The sequence below is a fragment of the Myotis myotis genome, unplaced genomic scaffold (genome assembly GCF_014108235.1).
Source record: "Myotis myotis isolate mMyoMyo1 unplaced genomic scaffold, mMyoMyo1.p scaffold_m19_p_3, whole genome shotgun sequence".
In the NCBI taxonomy this organism is placed as follows: Eukaryota; Metazoa; Chordata; class Mammalia; order Chiroptera; family Vespertilionidae; genus Myotis; species Myotis myotis.
Genome location: NW_023416335.1, coordinates 148,845,309 through 148,869,596, shown reverse-complemented (window position 1 = coordinate 148,869,596; position 24,288 = coordinate 148,845,309). Strand labels below are relative to the sequence as shown.

Sequence of the window (24,288 nt, the reverse complement as noted above, 5' to 3'; positions counted from 1 at the left end):
TGTCTGGAATATGTAAACCCTATATAATGTTAGCAATCATTATATTATTTATGATTTAGATGCAGTACTTCCAAAAGATATTCAAAGTGACAATTTAGGGAAAAAAGGCAAAACAAAAGTAGAAGAACTTTTTGTATTGTAAGTATTTAGAAAAAATTAGTTGCTACAGCCAAACATTTAATTTAGTTCTGAGCATCTAGAGCGCTACATCAACCCCCCCCCCCCCCACCGCCCCACATTATGTAATAGAGTTCTTGTTGATTTGTAATTGAAATAAAATTAGGTTGTCTGAAGAAACAGAACTTTTCATGGAATGCTAATCACACTTCAATGTGCAGATCTTCACATGCGGGCTTTGAAACATGATTTTTTTGGTCTTTTGTAAAAGCCAAGGACATGGCATTAAACCTGAGTACAGTTAAGTCCTCTATGCACGTGCTAACCCACATATCCCAGTGCTTACTTTGCACAGCGGCCACCCTCCCTTGTTGCCAAAGTCACTTTTAAAAATGCAAACCTGATCATGTTTCTCCCCTGCTTAAAATTCATCCCTGACACTGCCCACAGCAGTGTTTTTCAAGCTTATTTTTAGCGAGAGAACCAGTTCTTCACATTAGAGCTTACACGGAAATCCAGTGGACAAAGATAGAAGCTGGGCTGCTCTGGATGAAGTGTGGCTGGGAACTGATACCCTACCTATCTGGCCCACTGGTTTTCTGCTCTTGTACTCTGTCCCATTCTCTGAACTGTTAGGACACAGCTCTCGGCATAGCCCAAGAGGCATCCTTTCCACTCTCAGATGTTGCCATACAATCTGGACTTTGGCTGAGCTTAATTAAGAATCAAATTAGTCAACTGAGTTATTATTTTTAAAAAAATATATCTTTATTGATTTCAGAGAGGAAGGGAGAGGGAGAGATAGAAACATCAATGATGAGAATCATTGATCGGCTGCCTCCCGCACGCCCCCTACTGGGGATGGAACCTGCAACCCAGGCATGTGCTCTGTCCAGGAAGCCAACGTGCAACCTCTGGGTTCATGGGTCGATGCTCAATCACTGACCCACATCAGCTGGGCAACCAAGTTATTTTTGAGAATAAGAGCTGTTAAAAAGAATTAAAATCACCTGATTTTTTTCATATTTACTTACTGATCAACAAACTAGTTTTATGTTATTGTTGGACATTTAAAATGATTCCATTAAAATTGTTTTTAAGTCTCTTTAAAAATATTAAAGCAGATATATTATCTGAATGTTTAATAACACAAGCATAATAATTATATTTCTTGAACCATATTACTGTATTTTAATTAGTTTCTTAGTTGGATCTGTCCCTACGTCTATGACTGTTTCTCCTCCTCTCTGAGTAAATAATGCATTTTTTCAATATGTTCTAAAGTTTTCATGAAATTGCTTATAACATTCAAAATTGTATTTTATGGTATATAAATTGGAAACATTTGACATTTACTTGCATTTCCTCTGAGGACCCTATTTTATTTATTTATTTGTTAATCCTTGCCTGAAGATATTTTTCCTTTGATTTTTATAGAGTGGAAGGGAGGGGGGGAGAGAGAGACACATGATTGATTGCCTCCTACGTGCCCTTGACCAGAATCAAACCCAGGACCCTTCTGTATTGTGGGCCAAGGCTCTATCCACTGAGCCAAACTGGCCAGGGCTATTTTATTTATCTTTGAAGATATTAAAAAATGGATTTTTAGAGAGAGTGGAAGGAAAGGGGAGAGAAACATGTGAAAGCTGAAGATCATGTATTGACTGCTTCCTGCATGCTCCCCGCGGGGACCCTGACCGCACACTGGGCGTGCGCCCAGGCGGGGAATCCAACCAACCACCTTTCCGCACGGGAGGACGCCCAACCAACTGAGCCAGGCGCCAGGGCATTTACTTATCTTAGTCGCTCGGCTTTATTTGCTGCAGTGACAAACACGTAAGCATCAAACAAAACAATGAACCACAAGTGCCCAAGATTCGGGCCCCATGTAAGTGCAACTCCTGCAGGACTCAGGCGGCAGGAAGCATCAGCCCCTCTTCCCAGCCCGGGCTCAGCGGGAAAACGGGGGGCCCGAAGCGCTGCAGGGTGCGCACCCCCAGGGAAAGCTGGCTGAGGAAGCTGACCACGGAGGCCCGCAGGAGGCCAGGGTCTTCGGCCGCCCAGCTGACCGCCAGGGCGCTGCCGCGCACCGCGAGCTCCCGCCCAACCGCCCCTCCGCGAGGCTCCGGGTCCGGGGCCAGGGACCCGCGGGCGATGTCTGCCTCCGAGGAGGACGGGAAAGGCACCCGGAGGGAGAATGTATGCGGCCGATTTCCGGGCGCTTGGGCCGCGAGGACGGCGTCTCCGCCCCGCCGTGCGCTGGGGTCGCGCAAAGCTCCGAGCTCCGCCGGCTGCCGCGCCCGCCCCGCGCGGGCTGCCAACCCGGCGACCCCGGCCGAGGCCTCCGGTGAGGGCCGCGTCTGCCGCACGCGTGTCCGCCGAGCTCCGCCTTCGACCCCGCCCCCGAGCCGGATCCCACCTGCGCTCTCCACGGCCAATGAGGAGCTGCGGTTCGTTCAGAAGCTCCGCCCCTTCGCGCTGACCCCGCCCCGCGGGCCTGCGCCACCGCCAGAGGTGTGGTGGGTTCCTTCCAGCTCCGGGGCCTCATTCTAAAGAGAATACGGTATATCCTCTTTGAAGTACTTCATAATCTCAGAGCAAACTCTGCTAAGTGGAGGATATTTTTAATTCTATTTTTTAATATTTTTAAAGGAGAAACAATTTTAGCCCACATATTTTTTCTTGGACTCAGTTTACCTTTCTTTGATACGCAGTTTTGTAAGACAAACTCATTAAGAAAGTTATGTTTTTTTATGTTTATTTAAAACATTTCACCAAATTTAAATGTTGTGAAAGCGTAGGCTTCTTGAGTAAACCACTCTATTCGGGAATAGCATGCCTATTTATCCAATTAAAATAGGAGTTCCATCAAAAGATTTTTCCCAACTGGAGATATTTCAAATGTAATGCAGCGGTTCTCAACCTGTGGGTCACGACCCCTTTGGGGGTCGAACGACCCTTTCACAGGGGTCGCCTAAATACATCCTGCATATCAGATATTTACATTACGATTCATAACAGTAGCAAAATTACAGTTATGAAGTAGCAATGAAAATAATTTTATGGTTGGGGCCACCACAACATGAGGAACTGTATTAAAGGGTTGTGGCATTAGGAAGGTTGAGAACCACTGAATTATAGAATTTCAAAATTCTGTATATCATTTTTTAAACTATTGTTGTTACATTTGTTCACTTCCTTGCTTTCATGGGGACATATTTCATTGCTTCTCTGTTTATAAACTTTATTCAATAACCTTAATTCCCTGAAACTTTTCACAAGCTGAAGTTTTTTGGTCCTCCATTTGTTGAATGCCCTGATTAAAGATTCCAATACTTTTTAATAAAATGCAACCAAATATAGAGATTTTTTTAATCAAAAAAGTTATTCTACAATGCGATCCCACCTCACACCTATGATAATGGCTATCTATATATATAAAAGCCCAATGACTGGAACGGCGGAATGACCAGAATGACTGGTGGCTATGACATGCACTGTGGCAGCCAATGAGCCTGATCTGGGCCCCGATCGCCGCCCCTACCAGCTAGCCTGGTTTGATAGACCCCCGTTAGGGCGGGCTGGCCAGACCCCACCCATACACAAATTCGTGCACTGGGCCTCTAGTCATCAGTAAATCCACAAACAGTAAGTGTTGGCAAGGATGTGGAGAAAAGGGAATTCCGGTGTGCTGTTGATGGGAATGCAGATTGGTGCAACCACTATGGAAAACAGCATGGAGTTTCCTAAAAAATTAAAAGTGGAGCTGCCTTATGACCCAGTGATTCAACTTCTGCTAACTTCCCTGAAGAAACCCAAAACATTAATTCAAAAGAATATATGTACCCCTATGTTCATTACGCTGTTATTTACAGTAGTCAAGATATGGAAGCCACCCAAGTGCCCATCAATAGATGAGTGGGCAAAACAGCTGTACCTTTCCCCACTCCTTTCCCCAGGCGAGGTTTTCTTGCATTCTCCCTCCTAAGCTCCAAGGGCCCTTCTTTTGCTTCTGTAACTTGTTTCCTGAGCCTGTTTCTTCTACTGCTCACTTCTACCTCTGTGACTTTCTAAAGAAACTTTCTATTACAGTTTGAAAACAACAACAACAACAACAAAAGCTGTGGTGCTTCACAAATGGAATACTACCCAGCCATAAAAAAGAACGAGACCTTACCTTTTGTGACATCATGGATGGACCCAGAGGATATTACACTAAGTGAAATAAGCCAAAGACGAATACCATATGATTTTTCTTATATGTGGAATCTAAAGAACAAAATAAACAAAAGAGAAACAGACTCATAGATGCAGAGAACAGGCCTATGGTTTTCAGAGCTGGAGGAAGGATTTGGGGAGGGCTGTGTGAAAAAGGTGAAGGGTTAAGGAGTACAAATTGGCATTTCAGAATAGTCACAGAGATGTAGATTACAGAATAGGGGATACAGTCAATAATATCATGATAATTCGGTAGGGGGCCAGGTGGGTACTTGAAGCAGCAGGGGGAGCACTCGGTAAAGTACACGATTTTCTAACCACTTTGCTGTACTCCTGAAACTAATACAGAATAATATTGAATGTAAATTGTAATTTGAAAATTTAAAAAAGTCTAATACCAATGTCGGCTGCATAGGTTGATTTAAAAAGTAATTTATTTAAAGAATTAAGCATTTTTTAATACAGTATTGTTTTTTTTTTAAAATATATTTTTATTGATGTCAAAGAGGAAGGGAGAGGGAGAGAGAGATAGAAACATCAACTATGGGAGGGGGTTCTCTCTTCCCACGACCAGGGCAGAGAGTGAGAACTCGGGGTTGATGAAATCTTGTGTAGAACTCGACGAGGTTTAAGGAAAATGAATAAAACAAGACTGAGACAGAAATAGAGGAAAGCTGGGACTGGGTGTGGCGTCTGCCCTGTGATGGAGGGACAGAACGATGGCTAACACCGGAAGTAAAGTTTAATAAATACTCAAATGACAGGAAGTTACATCACATCTGAGTGGGCCTTGAGTTCCTGGTGACATCATGAGATCCATCCCCTTAACACTGGGCAGGAAGGTCAAACTGAGTGGTGTCCCAGTCTCTTGACCAGGTCCGCCCTCAGGGTGTGGCTCTGCCTTTGCTCTGAGTTTCAGCCGACATATTTAAAGATGCCAGAATGTTTACTAGTGGCCCTCAACAATCAATGATGAGAGAGACTCATTGATTGGCTGCTTCCTGCATGCCCCCCACTGGGGATAGAGCCCGAAACCCAGGCATGTGCCCTTGACGGAACCGGGGATTCTTCAGTCTGCAGGTTGATGCTCTATCCACCAAGCCAAACTGGTCAGGGGAAGAATTAGGCATTTTAAAAGTTCAATAGATAATAAGCAGCAAAGAGAAAACAGTGTTTTGCTGAAATACTGTTTTTATTTAGCAGCAGCTTTATCGCAACAATTTTCTAGTTCAGATTTTTGATTATGTGCCTATATAAAAGATGTGAAAATCACTCTCTTTTGATTGGCAGATTATTAAACCTTATTTTGGACAGGTTTATATATTGTGTGTGAATTGCATATGCCCCATGGATTTCTTAATTTAGTAAATATTGACTTTAGATTTTTGGCCTCCAGAACTGTCAGAGAATAAATTTCGGTTGTCTTAGGTCACCAACTTTGTGGTAATTTGTTACAGCAGCCCCAGGAAACAAATACATATACGTTTACAACAGTACTTATCACATGTAACTGTAGGGCCGCCTGCACTACACCGTGCACTTCTTAATGACAGCTTATTTGTCTTTATAGTTCTAGCTTTCAGCAAAGTGCTTGGAATAGACGTTCAATTTTTGGTTGAATGCGTAAATGGTGTTAATGCTTTAGGTTTTCATTTTTTATAGAGTAAGGACTTGGAAAAGTATAAATATATACTTAAATAAGTATAAATCTATTACAATAAATTAAAATTAATACAAGTCGCAAGCCTCTGTTTTTACTGGATAATGGAAAACTCCGTCTTTCCAATTCAAGTTTCCTTAGTCTGCTCTGGTTTAAGACTCCGTCTCTTTCAGATCTCTGCCCTTTCCCCCAGAGGTACCTCAGGTGGATTGCTATAGACATATGTCTGTGTCTCCACAACATTCCTATGTTGAAATCTAATTCTCAAGGTGATGGTGTTAGGAGGTGAGGGTCTGTGGGAGGTGATTAGATTATGAGGATGGAACCCTCATGAGTGGGATTAATGTGCTTATAGAAGAGACACCAGAGGGCTCGTCCACCCCTCTACCTTGAGTGGACACAGTGAGAAGAAGCCCATCTTAGGAAACACGTCCTCACTAGACACTGAATCTGTTGGCACCTTGGTCTTGGACTTGGCAGCCTCCAGAACTGTGAGAAACAAATTGCTGCTGATTACAAGCTTCCTGGTTTATGCCATTTCGTGTAGTAGTTCTGTGGCCTGACCAGTGCCTGCGGAGGTGTGGCTCTCTCTATCTGACCCTTGGGCTTCAGTCCTTACAGCCATTACTTCCCTTGAGTTCCTTGTGATTCTGCTGAGGCATCAGATTGTTACACACACTCCCTTCACTCTGCATCCCCAGCGGCTGCTGGCTGGTTCTCAGCCACCCTGCACACTTCTCAGGAAACGGGAATGCAGACTGGGACGTGGTGGGACCTCCCCGGGCCCAACAACTAGCCTATGTATCTTCTTCATCTATTGCTTTCAGATAAACGCGCTTCTCCATAAGATTTGTACCATTATGGACACTACTCTGAGAAGCTGGGCACTGTTCCTTCTCCGCTGGGATCTCCCCTAACTTTCCTGAGGTTTTTACGAAGTTTCTATAGTCTTGCTGCCCCCTTGCTCCCAGGAATCAGTTTGTGGCCTGGAGGGTCAGGCCTTTACTCTGGGATCTTCCAGTTTACGGAAGCTGGTCACTGCCTCTCTGAGCCTCCCTTTTTTAATTCTCTAGTTAAACTCTTATTTTACTTGAGGATTAATATGGCAACTCATATTGTTAGAGGCGCCTTTTATTGACATGAGTCAGTGGGAGAGGACTGCCCCAACCTTGATCCTTGTCTTCTCATAGAAATGAGTTTATAGGCGAGGCCTAGATTGTGTTGTGTAAAGCCAATTTATTAAAGCAATTAAAGCACACACCTTTATTAAAGAAGCAGGGCAAGCAAACTATTCATTTGGCTTATGCAAGTGCAAGCTGGCTCTCCACTAATCTGAGGAGCAAGTTGGGTGGAGGTCCGAGGCGTTATATACCCTTCTGTCTTTAGGTTTCAAAATTCCTTTGCTGAATATTTTGGTATGGATTAATTTTTAAGGTCTTTTTTACTTCCTGTGGCCTTCCCAGAATTCACGAGAAGCACCGAGCAGCTTTATCTTGCCAAACCTTGAGACTGTTGGCTTTATTGATTAGGAAGCAAAACTGTCCTTTTTTCCTTTCTCCTTTCCCCTCCCTTTCTGTATTCTTTCCTTAGGGAGGCTTTTAACCATTTGCTCTCAAGTGTCCTTGGCCTGGGAAGATAATGGTGTGTTATTTGCAAGCTGGTTGCATATTGTCCACACTGTTTGGTCTTGTTTTAACTTTTTTTGTGCATGTGTCTCAGTTTCCCCATCCCTCCTGCCCTGGAATCCTCTAACAATATCATCACACTGTGAGTCTATTATAAAAGTTGTCCCAAAATTCACGCAAGAAGTAATTTTGATAGAAAACACAGGTTTATAATTAAAAATTGTAAATTTTTATTGATTCATAAAGTATACAGTATAGGGTTATGTATGGAATAGCACATCGGGTAAATGGCTTCCACGGCTTTGCTGGCACATAAGCAAAGCCGTGGTCTTCATTGGTCTTCATTGTCCCTGCTCCTGGGCCATAATTGGTACCTGGTAATGCTTATCAAATTGAAGGGATTGAAATTAAAGGGCAACAGATATTAGAATATGATTCAATAAACCAAGTAAAATTAGGCTTTTATTTTTGTTGTTGTTGTTAATGCTCACGCAACATTCAAATCTTGCGTGAATTTTGGGACACCCTTTACAAAGTCTGTGCACCAGGTCCACCAGGATTTGACTTCTGATCCTTAAGGCCCAGATTTTCAGAGATAAACAGAACGAGACAAAAAATTAACTCCTTTCCTTCTAAAAAAACAAAGCAAGAAGCCAAATTATTTCTCAATTTCCTGCCTTTGAGAATTAGAAGCCATGCCTTTTGCAACTAAGGGGAGTAAATACAAAACTCCAGCTACCGCTTGAGTGGTGGCTGTGGGAACGCTCGTGGTGAAAAGAGGAAATGGAAAAATATACAATTCGATAATAAAATATTACATCATTATTCTAATTGGCAAAAGTATCAGACCAAGGTCAGGGAAAGTAAAACAATTACTTGGAGATTTAAAAGAGGAGGGTTTTCTGAAAGAAGATATTTAAACAAAGTATTAGTGATGAATGGACAGAAATGGACATTTTAAAGTATGGTAGGTATACACATTCTGCTCTTTATAAATTTCAAGTCTCTGTAGATCATCAAAATTGATAAAAGAAGTAAGCTGGTACTTCATAGACTATTGAGATCATACATAATATTGGAAACTACATATCAAGTCCTTATTCTAACCAGCCTGGTATTATTTCTGACAGTGAACCAAACACGTTATTTGAGAGATGGAGTTTCCTTCTGTTACATAGTCTTTAGAAGTTAAGGGATCTGTCTGAATATCATCTTCCCTGGACATAGTAAAGGTGCCTTCAAAGAATCAGTGAGGAACTTTAAATATGAAGTGACTAATTTCTACCTTAGAAACAGAACTCCCTTTATAACAAAGATGACTATAGGAGACAAACTAATGAAGCTTATGCTTTTAGTGAATTGAGTTGGGAGAAGAGGGAAAGTTCTGATGTCCATGCAGAGGCCACAACTTAAAAACTCAGATTCCTACAATACCTGAGTGTCAGCTGCACACTTAGCACAGTGCTATGTGACTACATATGAGAGGGTACTGGCCACAGAAGGACATGTTGGGTAGGGAAAGAGTCTCAAGGTCTGGGCAGTTCTAAATATTATTTCTTACAAAATGTTTAAAATGTAGCATAGTATTCTGTGGATGCAGCTATAAATAGGATGAGCTGACAAGAACTCAACCAGATGAAAGTTGCTAAAGGCAAAGAAGAAATTAACATGTAATTGACCAAGTAGCCAATGGCCAAACCTCCCTTTGGGAGGCAGCGCTTTGGATACGAATCCCCTGTCTCCTTTACTTGCTGCAAGTAAATAAAACTACCTTGCAACAACCATGTCTCCTTTTTGAATAGAGCACCCCAAGTGGCGAGCCCCTTGAGTTCAGGAACATACAGGTGGCCTACTTAGTCACTGCTGGACTCAGAGAGAGTCAGCGGTACTCCAGGGAGGCCTGGGAAAGCTGAGGAGCCGTGACCTGCTTCACATAAAGGTTCGTTCTTGTGGGTCTAAACCAGTGATGGCGAACCTTTTGAGCTCGGCGTGCCAGCATTTTGAAAAACCCTAACTTAACTCTGGTGCCGTGTCACATATAGAAATTTTTTGATATTTGCAACCATAGTAAGACAAAGACTTATATTTTTGATATTTATTTTATATATTTAAATGCCATTTAACAAAGAAAAATCAACCAAAAAAATGAGTTCGCATGTCATCTCTGGCACGCGTGTCATAGGTTCGCCATCACTGGTCTAAAACATGGGCTGATGGGCAGAGGGGCTCTCTAGAACAGCTGAGAGATGACACGAGGGAGAGGGAGGAAGTAAGTGGGCATGTCTTCTTGCCCGTCCGAACTGGCCAGGAAGCCACTGTCCTGGCTGTCTGTAGTGCTGCGTCCCACCAGAAAGCAACCCCATTCTTTCTTTCTTTTTTTTTTTTTAATGATGCCTGTCACCTTTATTTATTTATTTTTTTAAAGGGGAGAATGATGATTTTTATTTTTATTTTTTGAAAATATATTTTATTGATTTTTTACAGAGAGGAAGGGAGAGGGATAGAGAGCTTGAAACATCGATGAGAGAGAAACATCCATCAGCTGCCTCCTGCACACTCCCTACTGGGGATGTGCCCGCAACCAACGTACATATCCTTGACCAGAATCGAACCTGGGACCCTTGAGTCCGCAGGCTGACGCTCTATCCACTGAGCCAAACCGGTTAGGGCAAGCAACCCCATTCTTAACATCTCAATCAATGGTCATCCTTCTGGCAGACATTTGCAGAGACCTGGCTATATTTTTGACTCAACTCTGAGTACTGGGGTAGACAGACAGACTCTTAAATCATTTCCTAGAATGAACCTATAGCTTGTGGGAAGGGAAAACAATTTTACTAACTTGTGATGGTGCTGTGCTGAAGCTATGTATAAGGTCTGTATGAGCACAAAGGTGAGGGTCTCCAGATTGCCTGGAGGAGACAAGAGAAGGCAACTCCTGGGCTGAAGCTTAAAGGACAAGCAGGTCAAAGGGAAGGCATGTGAAGTAGAAGCAAGAGCTCATATGAAGCATGGGGACCCAAGGGAGCCTGGCATATTTAAGGAAGCTTGCAAGTAGTTCTGTGTGCTGGAAGTTGAGTTTGTGGTGGGAGAGTGGAAGAAGAGAAATTGCCTAAAACCAACTCATTAAAGACTGTGAAATCTACAGGGAAAGGATCAGTGCCAATTTAGATATGTTTTTGAAAACTTTTAAAATGAAGTGTATGAAGGTGGCCAGCCCCTTGGTTTATTTTGGTGTAATCTCACTGACCGGATAGAGCACCATTTTTGATGAGCGTCTTTAGGAAGTTGAAAAACAATTGCTGAATTGATCATCTCAAAGCCTTGTATATCTCGGTCAAGAGTCAGGCTACATGGATTTATCATTAAACATAAACAACCTAGTGTTCAGCTGAGAATTCTTGGGAACTTTTAGGTCCATGCTTTCCTCCCCTTTATTCCTCTTCCTCCCTCACCCTGGAATCTTGGTTGCTTTGATGACCCAGCAGTTTTGGACACCTTCCTGCTTATCTTCTAGTTCAAGAATTTGGTTGTGGGCCACCGAAACATTTCAATTTCATGGATATTTGTAAAACTGAACTTCTGACCCCAAATGTGGGTTCCGGGGGAGGTGGGGATGCTGCAGTTCTGTTGTTGATGTCGTTGTGTGGGCAGAGTTCCTATCTCAAGAAGCTTGGCAGTAACGAACGTTATTTCTCCTCTTGGCCCTCAAGCTTGGGAGAGTTCCCATGTGATTGGCTTTAGCAAGTAACTCTGTCATGTTACGTGAGATACTTTATCTTTTTTTTTTTTTTAATTGGGCCACCATGTGCTTCCTTTCAGTTTATGGGTAGATGGGGAAGCCAGTTTCAGATAGAGTCAACCTTTTGGGAATAGGAGTTATATCTTTTTAAAAAGTAGTTTCTCACACTGTTTTTATAAGGTAGGCCCTCAAGAAAAGCTTTATTAAACACAACAACAAAAAGCCTGACATATCCAATGCTGTGTTCAAACCGGCCATCTTCCAAAATAGCAGCAAGCCAGGTCACCACCAGCAAATCACTTCATCAGTTACAAAAGAAAGGTGGCATCGCGCTCTGAAATCCCAAACCCGTGTTCCATGTTCTGTGTTTTATGAATAAGCATAACGGGTATTCAGAAAGGAATCAGCCACCCCTGGCTACTCCAGGACGTTGGTGAGGTGTATAAGCTACAAATGTCCCCAAGAGTCAGGACGGGATGGGGGCCAAATCTTTAGAAAGAACAGATGGTCAAATTGTCCCTGGTGGGAGTTGACCTTAGAGTCCACGCCCCTCCACTCATGAATACAGTTTGTGCTTTGGGACTGAGAGTGGTTGGACTAAAATAATTTGTTCTCTAGAGTTTTATGATTCCCGCCGCGCGCCCCCCCGCCCCCCACTCATTGCATGAGGATATTCATGGAAAATATATAATGATCAAGGTTAAAGTGTGCTTGAAAGTAATATTTTAAGGCATTACACTATGATCCTCTGGCTTTTTATAAACAAAACTTTGAGACGTGGAGATGGATGAGATCTTGTGCAGAGAGTGTCAAACATTCCACTTCCCTGGGCTGTGTTTCTGCCATATGCGCAAACAACTCCACCGCAAGATAGCCTGGAGAGGAGTTAATCTGGAAGACAGTCCTGTTAATAATGTTTTCAAATCCTTAGAACTCTTTTGCCAAATTCTGAGACTAAAAAAAGCAGAGATAAGGATGACTACATTCAAAGCCGGGTAGGGAAAAGACTCTTTTGGCATCTCTGTGCTGCTGCAGTACCACTGACACTGCAAAACGGGATCTCATATCTCTTTACTCATGAGAAGAACTCAGACCTCCTCTGGGGACTGGCAACTGGAGAGACTCAGAGGTTTGATGTTATCTCTTGCTCTCAAATAACCGACGCTGGAGTTCTGAACATTTGCCTTTTAGCTTCCTGGGTTGCCCAACATTATGTTAATTCATCTGGAATGTGATGCAAGCATGTATCGTTAGTGACTGCAGTATTGACTTTTCTTGAGAGCTGGAAGAAAATGATCCTCACTGAAAACGGAAACCCCAGCATCCTTTTTTTGTGTTCTTGGTCTTTGCTTCCAGGAGATGGCGATAGAACATCATAAATATCAAATTACAATCTGCAAGAGTTTTGCCCCTGGAGGCCTCCCATTTTAGAGCCTAAGGCCAGCATGGGATTTGAGCACATGTGAGCTATTTCATTGCAACATTTAACTTCAATGTCATATGTAAAGAGAGGACAGAAATACTTTCAGCTCAGCTGCTTACTTCTTTTTCCACGTGCCTTCTCATTTTCTGAGTTTGTATGTGCTTTTTTAATCCTCACCTGAGGATATGTTTTTTTAAAATTGATTATGAGAGAGAGAGAAACATTGATGTGAGAGAGAAACATCGATTGGTTGCCTCCTGTACACTCTCTAGGGATTGAACCTGCAACCTAGGCAAGTACCCTGATCAGGAATTGAACCCACAACCCTGTGGTGTAGGAGACAACCCTCCAACCACCTGAGCCACCCAGCTAGGGCTCTGAGTTTATGTTTTGAAGTGACGACACAAATTGGATGGCCTCCAGGTGAAAGGTGTGGGGGTTTTACTAGCTCTATTGTGGGTGGGGCTTTTGAACTTAGAATGCCAGAACTAATCAGGCAGCAATGCTGTTTTCTAGAAATATAAAGATATCTCAGACTGTATTAGAAACTAATTTTTAAAACACTCCCTGGTAGTCTTCACTCTTATGTTCAGCATTTTGATGAGCATTCTTTTTTTTTTTTAATTTTTAAAATATATTTTATTGATTTTTTTTACAGAGAGGAAGGAAGAGGGATAGAGAGTTAGAAACATCGATCAGCTGCCTCCTGCACACTCCCTACTGGGGATGTGCCTGCAACCAAGGTACATGCCCTTGACCGGAATTGAACCTGGGACCCTTGAGTCCACAGGCCGACGCTCTATCCACTGAGCCAAACCGTTTACGGCATTGATGAGCATTCTTTAAGTTGGTATTTGGCAGTCCTCCCTCGCCTGCTTAGGAGAAGTACTAGAAACAAACGGGTATTTGCCAACGAACAATTTCAGATGGCCTTGGTTGTACCCACCTTATCCATCTACCAGTTAACTTCCGGTTTCCTTATTAGGAGGGGGGAGTTATCCCCAGGTCTATCATAAATTGCTGCCAGTCTAAAATTAGCTACTTTTCAGGGTGATCTAAATTTGAAAATATTCATTTTTTGATTACCTTGGAGATTTTACTAAAATAAAAAGTTCCTGATTTAGCAAAAACAAGTCCAAGCGAAATTGGAGTAGGTATGAAAAGGGAACTAAAACGTAGAAAAGAGAAAGGCTAATTCCAGGCCAGTACTTGGTGCTTTACACCAAAGGAGGCTTCAACATGGACTGCTTCATTTTAGAGTCTGTATGGATGATCAACAAGTGCTTATTTTTTTCCTTTTTACTGAACTTATTGGGGTGATGTTGGTTAACAAATTCTAATTCTAATTATAATTATAATTCAAATTCAAATTATATTCTCTAATTCAAATTATAATTATAATTATAATTATAATTCAGGTGTATAATTTCTTAAATTAAATTAAGTTAAATTAATTCACTTTTGAGCTTGTACTACATGCAGGGTCCTGTGTTAGGTAGTAGGAATGTAAACCTAATGGGGTTTGGGTAGCCAGCATCAAGGAGGCATAGTGTTGCTGTCTCAAGATGTTTGTTGCCTAGTAGGTGGAACAGACGTTGTGTCCTCACACATTTTGACTTGCTGAGCAGTGATGTGTGTGGACCTGTAATAGTTGCATTTCCAATTCCAATAGTTGGACAGTCCATGTATTCATTGAAACCTGTTTGTGGCACTACTCTCCATTTCTAGATGTTGGGTGGACAGTGGTGGACAGAACAGGCACTGGTATCTCATTGAGCTGGGAGAAAAATGAGATGCAGACAGACAAGAAAAAAATTAAAATTTAATAAATACTATGACAAAAGTGCGATGAGAAAGAACCGGGAATCCGATTAACCTGAGGGAGTGTACTCATTTTCTAAAGCTGCTGTAAAAAGTACCACAAACTGAGAGGCTTAAACAACAGAAACTGATTGTCTCACAGTTCCGGAGCTTGAAGTCTGAGATACTTTGTCCGCTGGCTTGGTTCCTCCTGAGGGCTGCGAGGAAGAGTCTGTCCCGGCCTCCGTGTAGCTTCACCTCCCTTGTAGCTGCGGGGTTTGCTGGCAATCGTGGTGTGCTTGTCTTGTAGAAGCATCACCCTGACCTCTGCCTTGGTCCTCACATGGCTTTCTCCCCGTGTGCGTGTCCCTGTGTCCAAATGTCCCCTTTTGATGAAGGACCCATCCTACTCCAGTATGACTTTATATCAACTCATTACATTTGCAACAACCCCATTTCCAAATAAGGTCACATTCTGAGCTCCTGGAGGTTAGAACGTCCACATGTGAATTTGGCAGAGCTGGGGGGAATGACACAAAATTCAACCCTCCACGGGGGTCGGCAGGGAAGAGCTCTCTGAGGAAGGGAGGAAAAGGAGACCTTTTGGGGGCAGACGTTTCTCCTGGGACTTTCCCATCATGCCACGTAAATAGCTGCCCGGCCCCGTGTGGAGCCAACCCTGTCACTCCCTGCAGCTTGAGCTGGGATAGAGTCAGGGAACTCCCATGGGTTGTGCCTGTGTGTCTGGCCGCTCATCTGATGCCACATTTAAAAGCGGAGATGAGATCTCCCACACCAGAGACAGGGCAGGAGGCCTTTTTATTGTCTGGGCTTTGACGTTAATGTGACGCGTGCTTTAGCTTCGTCTTCCCAGTAACAGGGCAGAGAATGGAAATCTGGTTAGTGTGACAGGTTTATGCAATCATCTGTCAGGTCAGAGCTGCATGGTCATTTTAGAAACTGAAGAAATTATCATCCTAGTTGTTTATTTGACCAGTGCTGTCTGCCAGCACTGTGCTAGCCAGTGGCCATACAACAGGTGATATGAAAAATATTTAACCACCTGTGATGGCAAGGCGCTGACCCAAACCGACAACATCTATAAACAGCTGGTACAGCCACCCTGGTACAAATGCACTGGATACCAGCCCGGAGCACAATAGTCAACAACTGTCTGAGGTCTCATGAAGCTGGCAGCTGGCCAAAGAAATGTGATGTGCACCCGTGTAATTTAAAATTTTCTAATAGGCACATGAAAGAGGAAAAAGAAAGTGGTGAAATTAATTTTAATAATATATTTTATTTACCCCAGTGCATCTAAACTGTTATTTCAACATGTAAGCAACATATGAATTATTTATGCAGTATATTACATTCTTTTTAAATACTCAGTTTTCAAAATCTAGTATGTATTTTTCCTATTAGTCATAGAAGAAATGGGCTTAGGAAACAAGCTATAGAGGCAAAGAAAGGGACCTTAGAGCTTAGACGTGAGGAAGGTAAAGGTGACTTGCCTGGGAGGGCAGGGATGGGGAAGGTGAAGGGAAAGGCGGGGGGCATGTTCCTGAGAGGGAGAGCACCTCAAAATCTGGTATGTAATTTAATCATTTATAGCACATCTGAATCCAGACCAGTCAGATTTTAAGTGCTCAGTAGGCACATGTGGTATTGGCTGCCATATTGAGCAGAACAGGCCTGGAAGGTGGGTGGAGAACAGAGGTCTAGCTCTCACTTTCTTAGAAGGAGACCTAAAGAAGAGTAAATGTCTTTTGAGGGTGAGGGTACAAAGATGCACTTGAGGGAGCATGCAGTGGGAGTGATATGTTAAAATCTTAAATGATTATGTTTTTTTACCCCTCTTTCCCCCAGCTTAAAATTATGTTTTCCTGCAGCCTTCCTGTCAGTATGACTCCCAGGAAAGTGATGAGAATAAATAATACTTTGGGGAGAAGGAAATAATGTGGGGCAAGTCCTTGCCAAAAAGGACAAAGGAGTAAAAGAAAATTCTTCTGATTTGAGAAAGAGAGAGATAGGCAGGAGGGAGGGGGAGATAGGAAGGCGGAGAATAAGATGCCAGTGTCCTTGCTTCGTCCTACTGCCTTAGGATTGGACCACGATGAGGAGGGAGCTGTGGGGACATCTGTGCAAGTGTTAAGAAACGTCGTGAAATTAGTGATCCACTCTCATGAGCATAGCATAGGGGAGGCTGCAAGCTTTCAGACATCCTGTATTTAAATTGGCACAATATCCAAAAAAGGAGAAGGGACAATAAATTGGAATGGGTGTGGGTATAATGGGGGAGAGAGAGAGAGAGAGAGAGAGAGAGAGAGAGAGAGAGAGAGAGAGAGAGAGAGAACAAGCAGGTGCTTTGAGGCTGTGGAGAACCACAGCCTAAAGGAGATCCCAGAGTCACTGTGTACCCTGGGAAAGGGGCCTGGAGATGCTCAAAGGCCAGAGACCCAACAGAGGCTTGGGATCAGAAAAAATAAGTGCAGAATTTGAGGACCTGCTAATCGGAGGCAAATGGTTGGAATCACAGACTGTACAGATGTCAGCTCAACGCCCAGTAAGGCCAGAAGGGACACAAGGGACCTCAAAGGACATTGTGGAGGATTAGACAAGACCACCCATTCTCCCGGCATCAGCAACAACTGAGAGAACATGCAAATAGCCAATGTTAAAGTGCGTTTGCATTGGTCAAGGCCCAGTCAAGGAAAAAGAACCATGACAGGTAGAGGGTATTTATTATTGTCACTGGTTAGAGAAGTGTTGGAAGAATTAAAAAGGGGGGAAGGTGAGATAGCCCTGAAATTAAAAAAGGCCGGAAGCCACCACCTCTCCTAGGCTTCACTAGGCCTTCAACCCAACTGCTCAGTACTTCTCTTAGCACTGGTGGGCACTCGGCAAGGAAAAGAGATTGGAGATATTTGAGAGCAGGGGTCCTCAAACTTTTTAAACAGGGGGCCAGTTCACTGTCCCTCAGACCGTTGGAGGGCCGGACTATAGTTTAAAAAAAAACTATGAACAAATTCCTATGCACACTGCACATATCTTATTTTGAAGTAAAAAAACAAAAGGGGAACAAATACAATATTTGTATTTGCATGTGGCCCGCGGGCCGTAGTTTGAGGACCCCTGTTTGAGAGTAAAGGAGTTTGATAAAAAGAAGAGAGAGTGAATGTAAGGTTTGGCCTAATTAAGTCAGGTGTGGCAATAGCAGCCAGTGGCAACCCCTTGGGAACAGCCGCCAAGCAGGTGTGGCCTTGGAGCTGCCTCAGCTTGCTTAGTCCTGGGGTGGCCCTGGCCCCCTGAGGTGCCGCTTCACCCCAGGAGCTGGGGACGCGGGCTCAGAGCTCTCCCTGTGTCAAGTGTGAAGGAGAACCAGCTGTGTTTATTCGCATGTCTAGGAGATCCAGCTCCCTGGGAGGCCATTCTTGCCATCAAACTGTGTGGGCGGGCTGGTATCAGGATTTCTGGAGGTGCTGTTGATGCTGCCAATTGCCATTCCTCCAAAACACTTTTCCCAGAGGGTATCAATGAGCCCTAATTGAGGCAGCGTGGGAGTGACGAGGCTTTGAGGAAAAGTTCTCACTGAGCTTCAAAGGAGTTAGTGCTTATTCTCGAGGAGTGATATTTCAAGAAGACCTGGTTCTGTTTTCCCCTGTTATCCCACCTAACTTCTTCTGAAGGGAAAATGAGTCTGAGTGAAGGTCTCTGGTACTTTTTGGAGAAATTTTCCATCATTTTATTTTCTGCTTTGCACTCTAAGAATTAAAAGAGAAAATCATTGACAAGAGAAAAGGAAGCAACAGTTTTTTTTTCAATCTTTAATTTCTTTATTGATTAAGGTATTACATATGTGGGAAGCAACAGTTTTATGCACGGCAATGTCACTGAAAAGGGACCAGCACTGAAGCGGGTCTGCCCTCGCACAGCCTGGAATGTGTGGGTTCTTGACTTTGTGCAAGAAAGATTTCATGATACAAGCCCAGGTGATTTTGAAAGTATGTGCACAAAAGCTGGGAACAGTGAAACTAAGGAAGGGCTTACAATGGAAGAGGCAAGATCATAGCAACAGGAGTGAGCCTAGGGTGAAGCTGCCTTGGCCCCTTAGAAAGAAAGTCACAGAGGCAGAGAAGTGAGCCAGCTGGGCTGCGTGGACTCAGCAAACAAGTTACAGAGGCAAAAGTGGGTGCCCCTGGAGACAGGTTCAGAGGGTTAGCCAAGGACAAGTTGCCGCTGCTCCTGGTTGCAAGTCTCCTGCAAACCCTTAGACCTTAGAAGAAAGAAAGCGAAGACAGGCATCTGAGGAGAGAAGGGTTGAGAGAAGGCACAGGCATGCTTACAGGAGAGCATGCACAGGTTCCTTTGTCTTCAGGGCTTTTATCTATTTTCTAAAAGGTGGGAATTTTAGGGCAGGTCTCAGGGAGGGATCTCCATAGAAAATTCATCAGCTTTCCAGGGATATCCCTTAATATGCTGATGCATCAAAACGAGCATAAAGGGTCAGAGTCATTCTCTGGTCAGTTTCACCTTCAAGGAATGTTACCCAAGAGGGACTGGGACTGAGGCAGGCTTGCCACTGCATGGCCTGGAATGTGTAAATCATTTGCTTCTTAGTCTTCTTGGTTAGGGAAGATAAGATCTTGCCATTTATTACCTGGGTGGAAATTGTTTGGCCATTTAACTATCTGTCTCAGTTTCCCCACTCTACTTGCCAAGGAATTTTCCTAGCTCTTATTATGCTGCCTCAAAAATAGAAATTCTTACAGCATTGATGTGAAAATACCATCTCCTAAACTGTAAAAGCTGAGGTCAACGTTTTATTTTAGGGAAAAATTGTAAGTAATTACTCAGAAATCATTCAGTCAATAGATTACCTAGGCCTTTTTATTTCATCCTTTCTCTGGTTATACTTTTCCTTTCCTCATTAAGATCTCTGCCAGTGTTGGAGCCATAATAATGAACTTGAGGGTGTGTGTGTATGCGGGCGGGGGGGGGGGGGAGGAGGGGCATGTATCGTGTCATGTTCTAGTATCTGTAAGACTGGTTGGCCTTCTTGCTTATTAGCATCTTTGATAAAATACTTGAGGTAAGATAGGTTGGAAAAGATGTCAAAAGGTACAATCCAGGAATTATTTGTGGATTTCACCATTCTGGGCCTATTCTCCGTCATCCATAAGCATCTCTTGTATCTATGATACAAACAATTCTCAGTTTCTATGAGTTAAATTACTGTTGCAGTTGGTAATCTAATAATTTCTTTCCTGAAGAAAAAATATTACTTTATCACAAAAAAGCTATTAAAGCTATTTAAAATGTTCTGTGAGATAAAACTCTGATTTTGGTTCTTCTAACTGACATTTCTAAGAGTTAAGAGTGATGGTGATGGGGGAATAAAAGGTATAGCCAAGAGGCTTCCAGAAGAAAAGTCCCCTAGAGCAGTGGTCAGCAAACTCATTAGTCAACAGAGCCAAATATCAACAGTACAACGATTGAAATTTCTTTTGAGAGCCAAATTTTTTAAACTTAAACTATATAGGTAGGTACATTGTTATTAACTTAATTAGGGTACTCCTAAGCTGCTGGCCTTTGCTAAAAATGTCCTCAATCTGATTGAGGTACGTTCCCTGAGGTCGACCCCTTCCAACTCTCCCATCCACACTCGTCTTGCATACTTGTTTTGTCTATCTTTTGTCACCTGCGCGATTGGCGGACGCGACTAGCACTAACCACTGCACATGAGACTGCTGACTGCCTGGCTCACTCAACTCGTGCATGAACCGAGCGCCTCCCCCGCGCTGCGTATCCTGCGGCCCCGCCTGCGCTGCCTCTCCTGTAGCCCAACCAACCGACACTCCCCACTTCTTCCAACGCCACTTCTTCAAAACAGACTTGCCCAGGCTGAAAACTGACTTCTGCGCATGGGCCACGAAGTTTCAATCGCACTGTAGTGCGTGCCCGCACGTGCTATTTTGTGGAAGAGCCACACTCAAGGGGCCAAAGAACCACATGTGGCTCACGAGCCGCGGTTTGCCGACCACGGTCCTAGAGTGTAGCAATCTTCTTCCCACGACGGAAGCCACACTGCGGAGTGGCCGCTTCGCCTGTTGTGCCGAAAGGCCTATCTGAGCAGCCTGTGACTTATAACAAGTTAAGGGGTGTGGGTGCTAAGTCTGTGATCGACCAAAGATGCCTCTCCCGCACAAAAGTTTTTTTCTGTTTGATTTGCTGCCTGAACATCTGCCAACTTTTTCTTCTTTTGAATCACACACTAGGCGTCCTTTTAAAAGGCACATATCTCTGAGTGTGTCAGACAGTCACTGCTAAATAAGAATTGATTTAACCAGATTGCTTTCCAGAGTCTAAGGCTTCTTGGAGATTAGAATACACATCAATGAAGGACAATATTTCTGGATCCTCTGTGGCATGCAGGAAAGCGTCCCAAGCTATGTGAAAGCAGCAGGAACAGCAAGGAAGGCGCTTGGCTTATTGGAAATTTTGCCCAGAACTTAGCCTGTTACCGATTTATCTTTTACTTCTGAAAAGGATATATCGCTGATTTGCAGAACCAGTAAAAACTTCACTGGGACTCTTATTTTATAGAAATTAAATGAATATTTATTAAATCACCATCATGGGCTGAAGATTGAGTAAGATGATGTTGGCATTTAACGAGCACCTGTTTATGAGTATTGCATACACTGTTTTCCTCATTAACCCCTTTTACAGGCGATGAACCTAAGCCCAGAGAAGTTAGCCAGATAGTGGCAGAGCTGGAATTCAAAACTAGTTCTGCACGTTGTCCATGAGCCTTGAACTTTCAGATACCGCATTCTAAATGTTTACTTGGACTCTGTCTAGAAGAGAACCAACATCGTGGCATACTGGGTTCTTTTTCTGGGAGTGGGTTTGGCCACAGGAACACATGTATGTCTATTTTTTGTTAAATATACTATCCAACAGCTTTTCACAAACCTTAAACCAATTTCCGCTCCCACCAGCAGTGTATGAGCATGTCAATTGCTCCACATCCTTGCAAGTATATGGTATTGTCAGTCTTCTCATTTCTATAGAGATAGAATTGACATATAACATTACATTAGCTTCACATGAAAACATAATGATTCAATACTTGTATGTATTATGAAATGATCACTATAATAAGCCTAGTTAACATCCATCACCATACATAGCTATATTTTTTAAAAATATATATTTTATTGATTTTTTACAGAGAGGAAGGGAGAGGGATAGAGAGTTAGAAACATCGATGAGAGAGAAACATCGATCAGCTGCCTCCTGCACACCCCCTACTGAGGATGTGCCCGTATCCAAGGTACATGCCCTTGACCGGAATCGAACCTGGGATCCTTCTGTCTGCAGGCCGATGCTCTATCCACTGAGCCAAACTGGTTAGGGCCATAGCTATACTTTCATTTCTGGGATCATCTTTCAGAGAATGCAAAACTTTAAAAAAAAACACTGAATCATTTCATGAAGGGGAAATATGCAAGGAGATCTGATGCCAGTTCTCATGTGTCTTCCTAGAGTAAAATTATCTTCTATAATAAGGTCAGGAAAAGTTTTTTGATGCAAATAACATGAACATGGGAGATGAGAAATTGCAGAAACATAGCCGATATACGTACATGTTGCTATTTAAAAATACTGAGTGACATTTTGTTAAAATATTTTTTTACAAGCAAATCTATACTAATAAAATACAAAGATGCTAATTGACTGTACCTTCGCTATGCCCATCAGCCAATCAGAAGACTATACAAATTAACCCAACAAAGATGGGCGTTAAATTTGCATACTGGAGGCAGGGCGGGACAACGCCATCCGCTGCCTGCCTTGCTGCCATCCGGCCCTCCCACGTGCAACCTGGGGTGGCCGGGTGGGACAGCAGTTATCCGCCGGCCTGCCCGGCCGCCATTCAGGCTTGCCGTGTGCGACCTGCCTCAGCGGGTTTCGCTCCCTTCTCTGTTTCACTCCAGCCGCAGGAAGCCCTATTCTTGCAGGAATCTTCCTGCAATGGGCCTCTAGTATATTTAATGAAGCTGTGATTCCATTAATTGGAATAGGAAGAACCAATATTTCAGAGCAAACCTGATAGAAGACTAACACATTCATGTAATTGAAGTAATTTTTTACTTTTGCCACGATAATTTTAGTGTACCAGTACACACAATAGGAATAGCCGCATTCCCTGCTAATCGGAGTGTGTAATCCTGAAAGGTGCATAGATCATGTAAATTAGAAATAAAGCTGATGATGTTGCGGTAATGGCCTTTGGTTCACTACTTTGGAATAAGATCATTGAGCCTGGGGAACAGAACCCTGAGCCCGGCTGGCTTCTGGCTCGGCTCTGCTAGCCCACAGCGGTAATTCACCCTCCAAGAACAGGGCAACTCTGCAGCAGGCAGGACAAGCGTGGCCCAGCCCAAGGCAAGACGGGGAGGGAGGGAGATGAAGGAGGGAGGTAGTGGTCATGCTGCGGAGTCCTTCTGCGTTCCCTTTTAGAGCTACACTCCCACCTCCTGGTGTTCTCTCTCACCAGTTGCCTATGTGGCCAAAGTCCTCAAGCAATCCGTGAGTTTGCAGATCACTGTCCCTTGGGGCGCCCCAGGCAGAACCTACTGCTAAACCCTCCCTCCTCTCTGCTGTTCCACCAAACGCTCTCACTCAGGCCTGCGGCTTCCCTGTGGTGAGGAGGAAAGACTGGACTGTGTCTAGAGCCACAGAGGAAGGGTAAGGAGTTTGTTGATATACTCAAAACACCCAGCCTGGGGAAGGGGAAGTGTGAGTAGGCAGAGATCCAGCTGTGCTTCACCCACTATGCCCTGCCCTTTGCTATATTTTAAATTAAATTTATTGGGGTGACATTGGTTAATAAAATTGCATAGGTTTCAAGTATACAATTCTATGAAATATCATCTGTATTTTGCATTGTGTGCCCACCACCCAAAGTCAAATCTTCCTCTATCACCATAGGTTTCACCCTCTCTACCCTTCCTAACCCCTGACCTCTTCCTGCCCTTTTCACTGCCTAGAGGCGCCATTGCTCCCACTGTGTGTGCTGTGGGGACTGGTTAGCTCAGAGGGGTCCTTTATGTAGTTCATCCGCCCAGAGGAAGTCTCCCTTTCTGCTCTGCGCAAAGGAGGGGTGGTGGCGCCACCTGCGTCATTACTGCAGTGGTGTAGACCTGTAAAGCTTTTGTTTCAAAGTTCCCTTATACACCTTCTCTCACTTGGAAATGACACAAGCTCAGTGACTTACAATGGATCAGACCATTTATGTCCATATTGCGGATGAGGAGGGTGACGTTCAGATGAAGCGACTAAACACTGAGCAACTCCAGCCAGGGCCTGTGGACAAGTCTTGGTATGGCCATTTGCTTTCCTTTCTCTTGGGTTAGTACCTAGGAATGGAATGGCTGGGTCATGGTATGCATGTTTAATTTAAATTTTATTAAACTACTAGAGGCCCAGTGCACAAAAATTTGTGCACTCGAGGGGGAGGGGGGCCCCTCAGCCCGGCCTGTGCCCTCTCCCAGTCTGGGACCCCTTGGGAGATACGACCTGCTGGCTTAGGCCTGCTCCCGGGTGGCAGAGGGCAGGCCCAATCCCTAGGTGCAGCCCCTGGTTGGGCTCAGAGCAGGGCCGATTGGGGAGTTGGGGCGCCGCCCCCTGTCAT

At 43.7% G+C, this 24,288-nt stretch overlaps 1 protein-coding gene across 1 annotated transcript; it reads right to left on the bottom strand.

Annotated features, from left to right (window-relative positions):
- Positions 1-1,924: 1,924 nt before the first annotated feature.
- Positions 1,925-23,896, bottom strand: LOC118650622 (EKC/KEOPS complex subunit LAGE3-like). The gene is made up of 2 exons (XM_036298978.1): positions 23,872-23,896; positions 1,925-2,536 (listed from the first exon to the last, which is right to left on the bottom strand). Exons 1-2 carry the CDS (start codon positions 23,894-23,896, stop codon positions 2,028-2,030), a joined length of 534 nt encoding a protein of 177 aa, XP_036154871.1. The 3' UTR covers positions 1,925-2,027.
- Positions 23,897-24,288: the final 392 nt, after the last annotated feature.

Excerpts from the sequence above, each read along its gene's own strand:
- LOC118650622 (XM_036298978.1), bottom strand. The coding sequence starts at position 23,896 with ATGGACATAAATGGTCTGATCCATT. Across the intron at positions 2,537-23,871 it reads CATAAATGGTCTGATCCATT|GTGGGATCCGGCTCGGGGGC; the intron begins GTAAGTCACTGA and ends TGGAGAGCGCAG.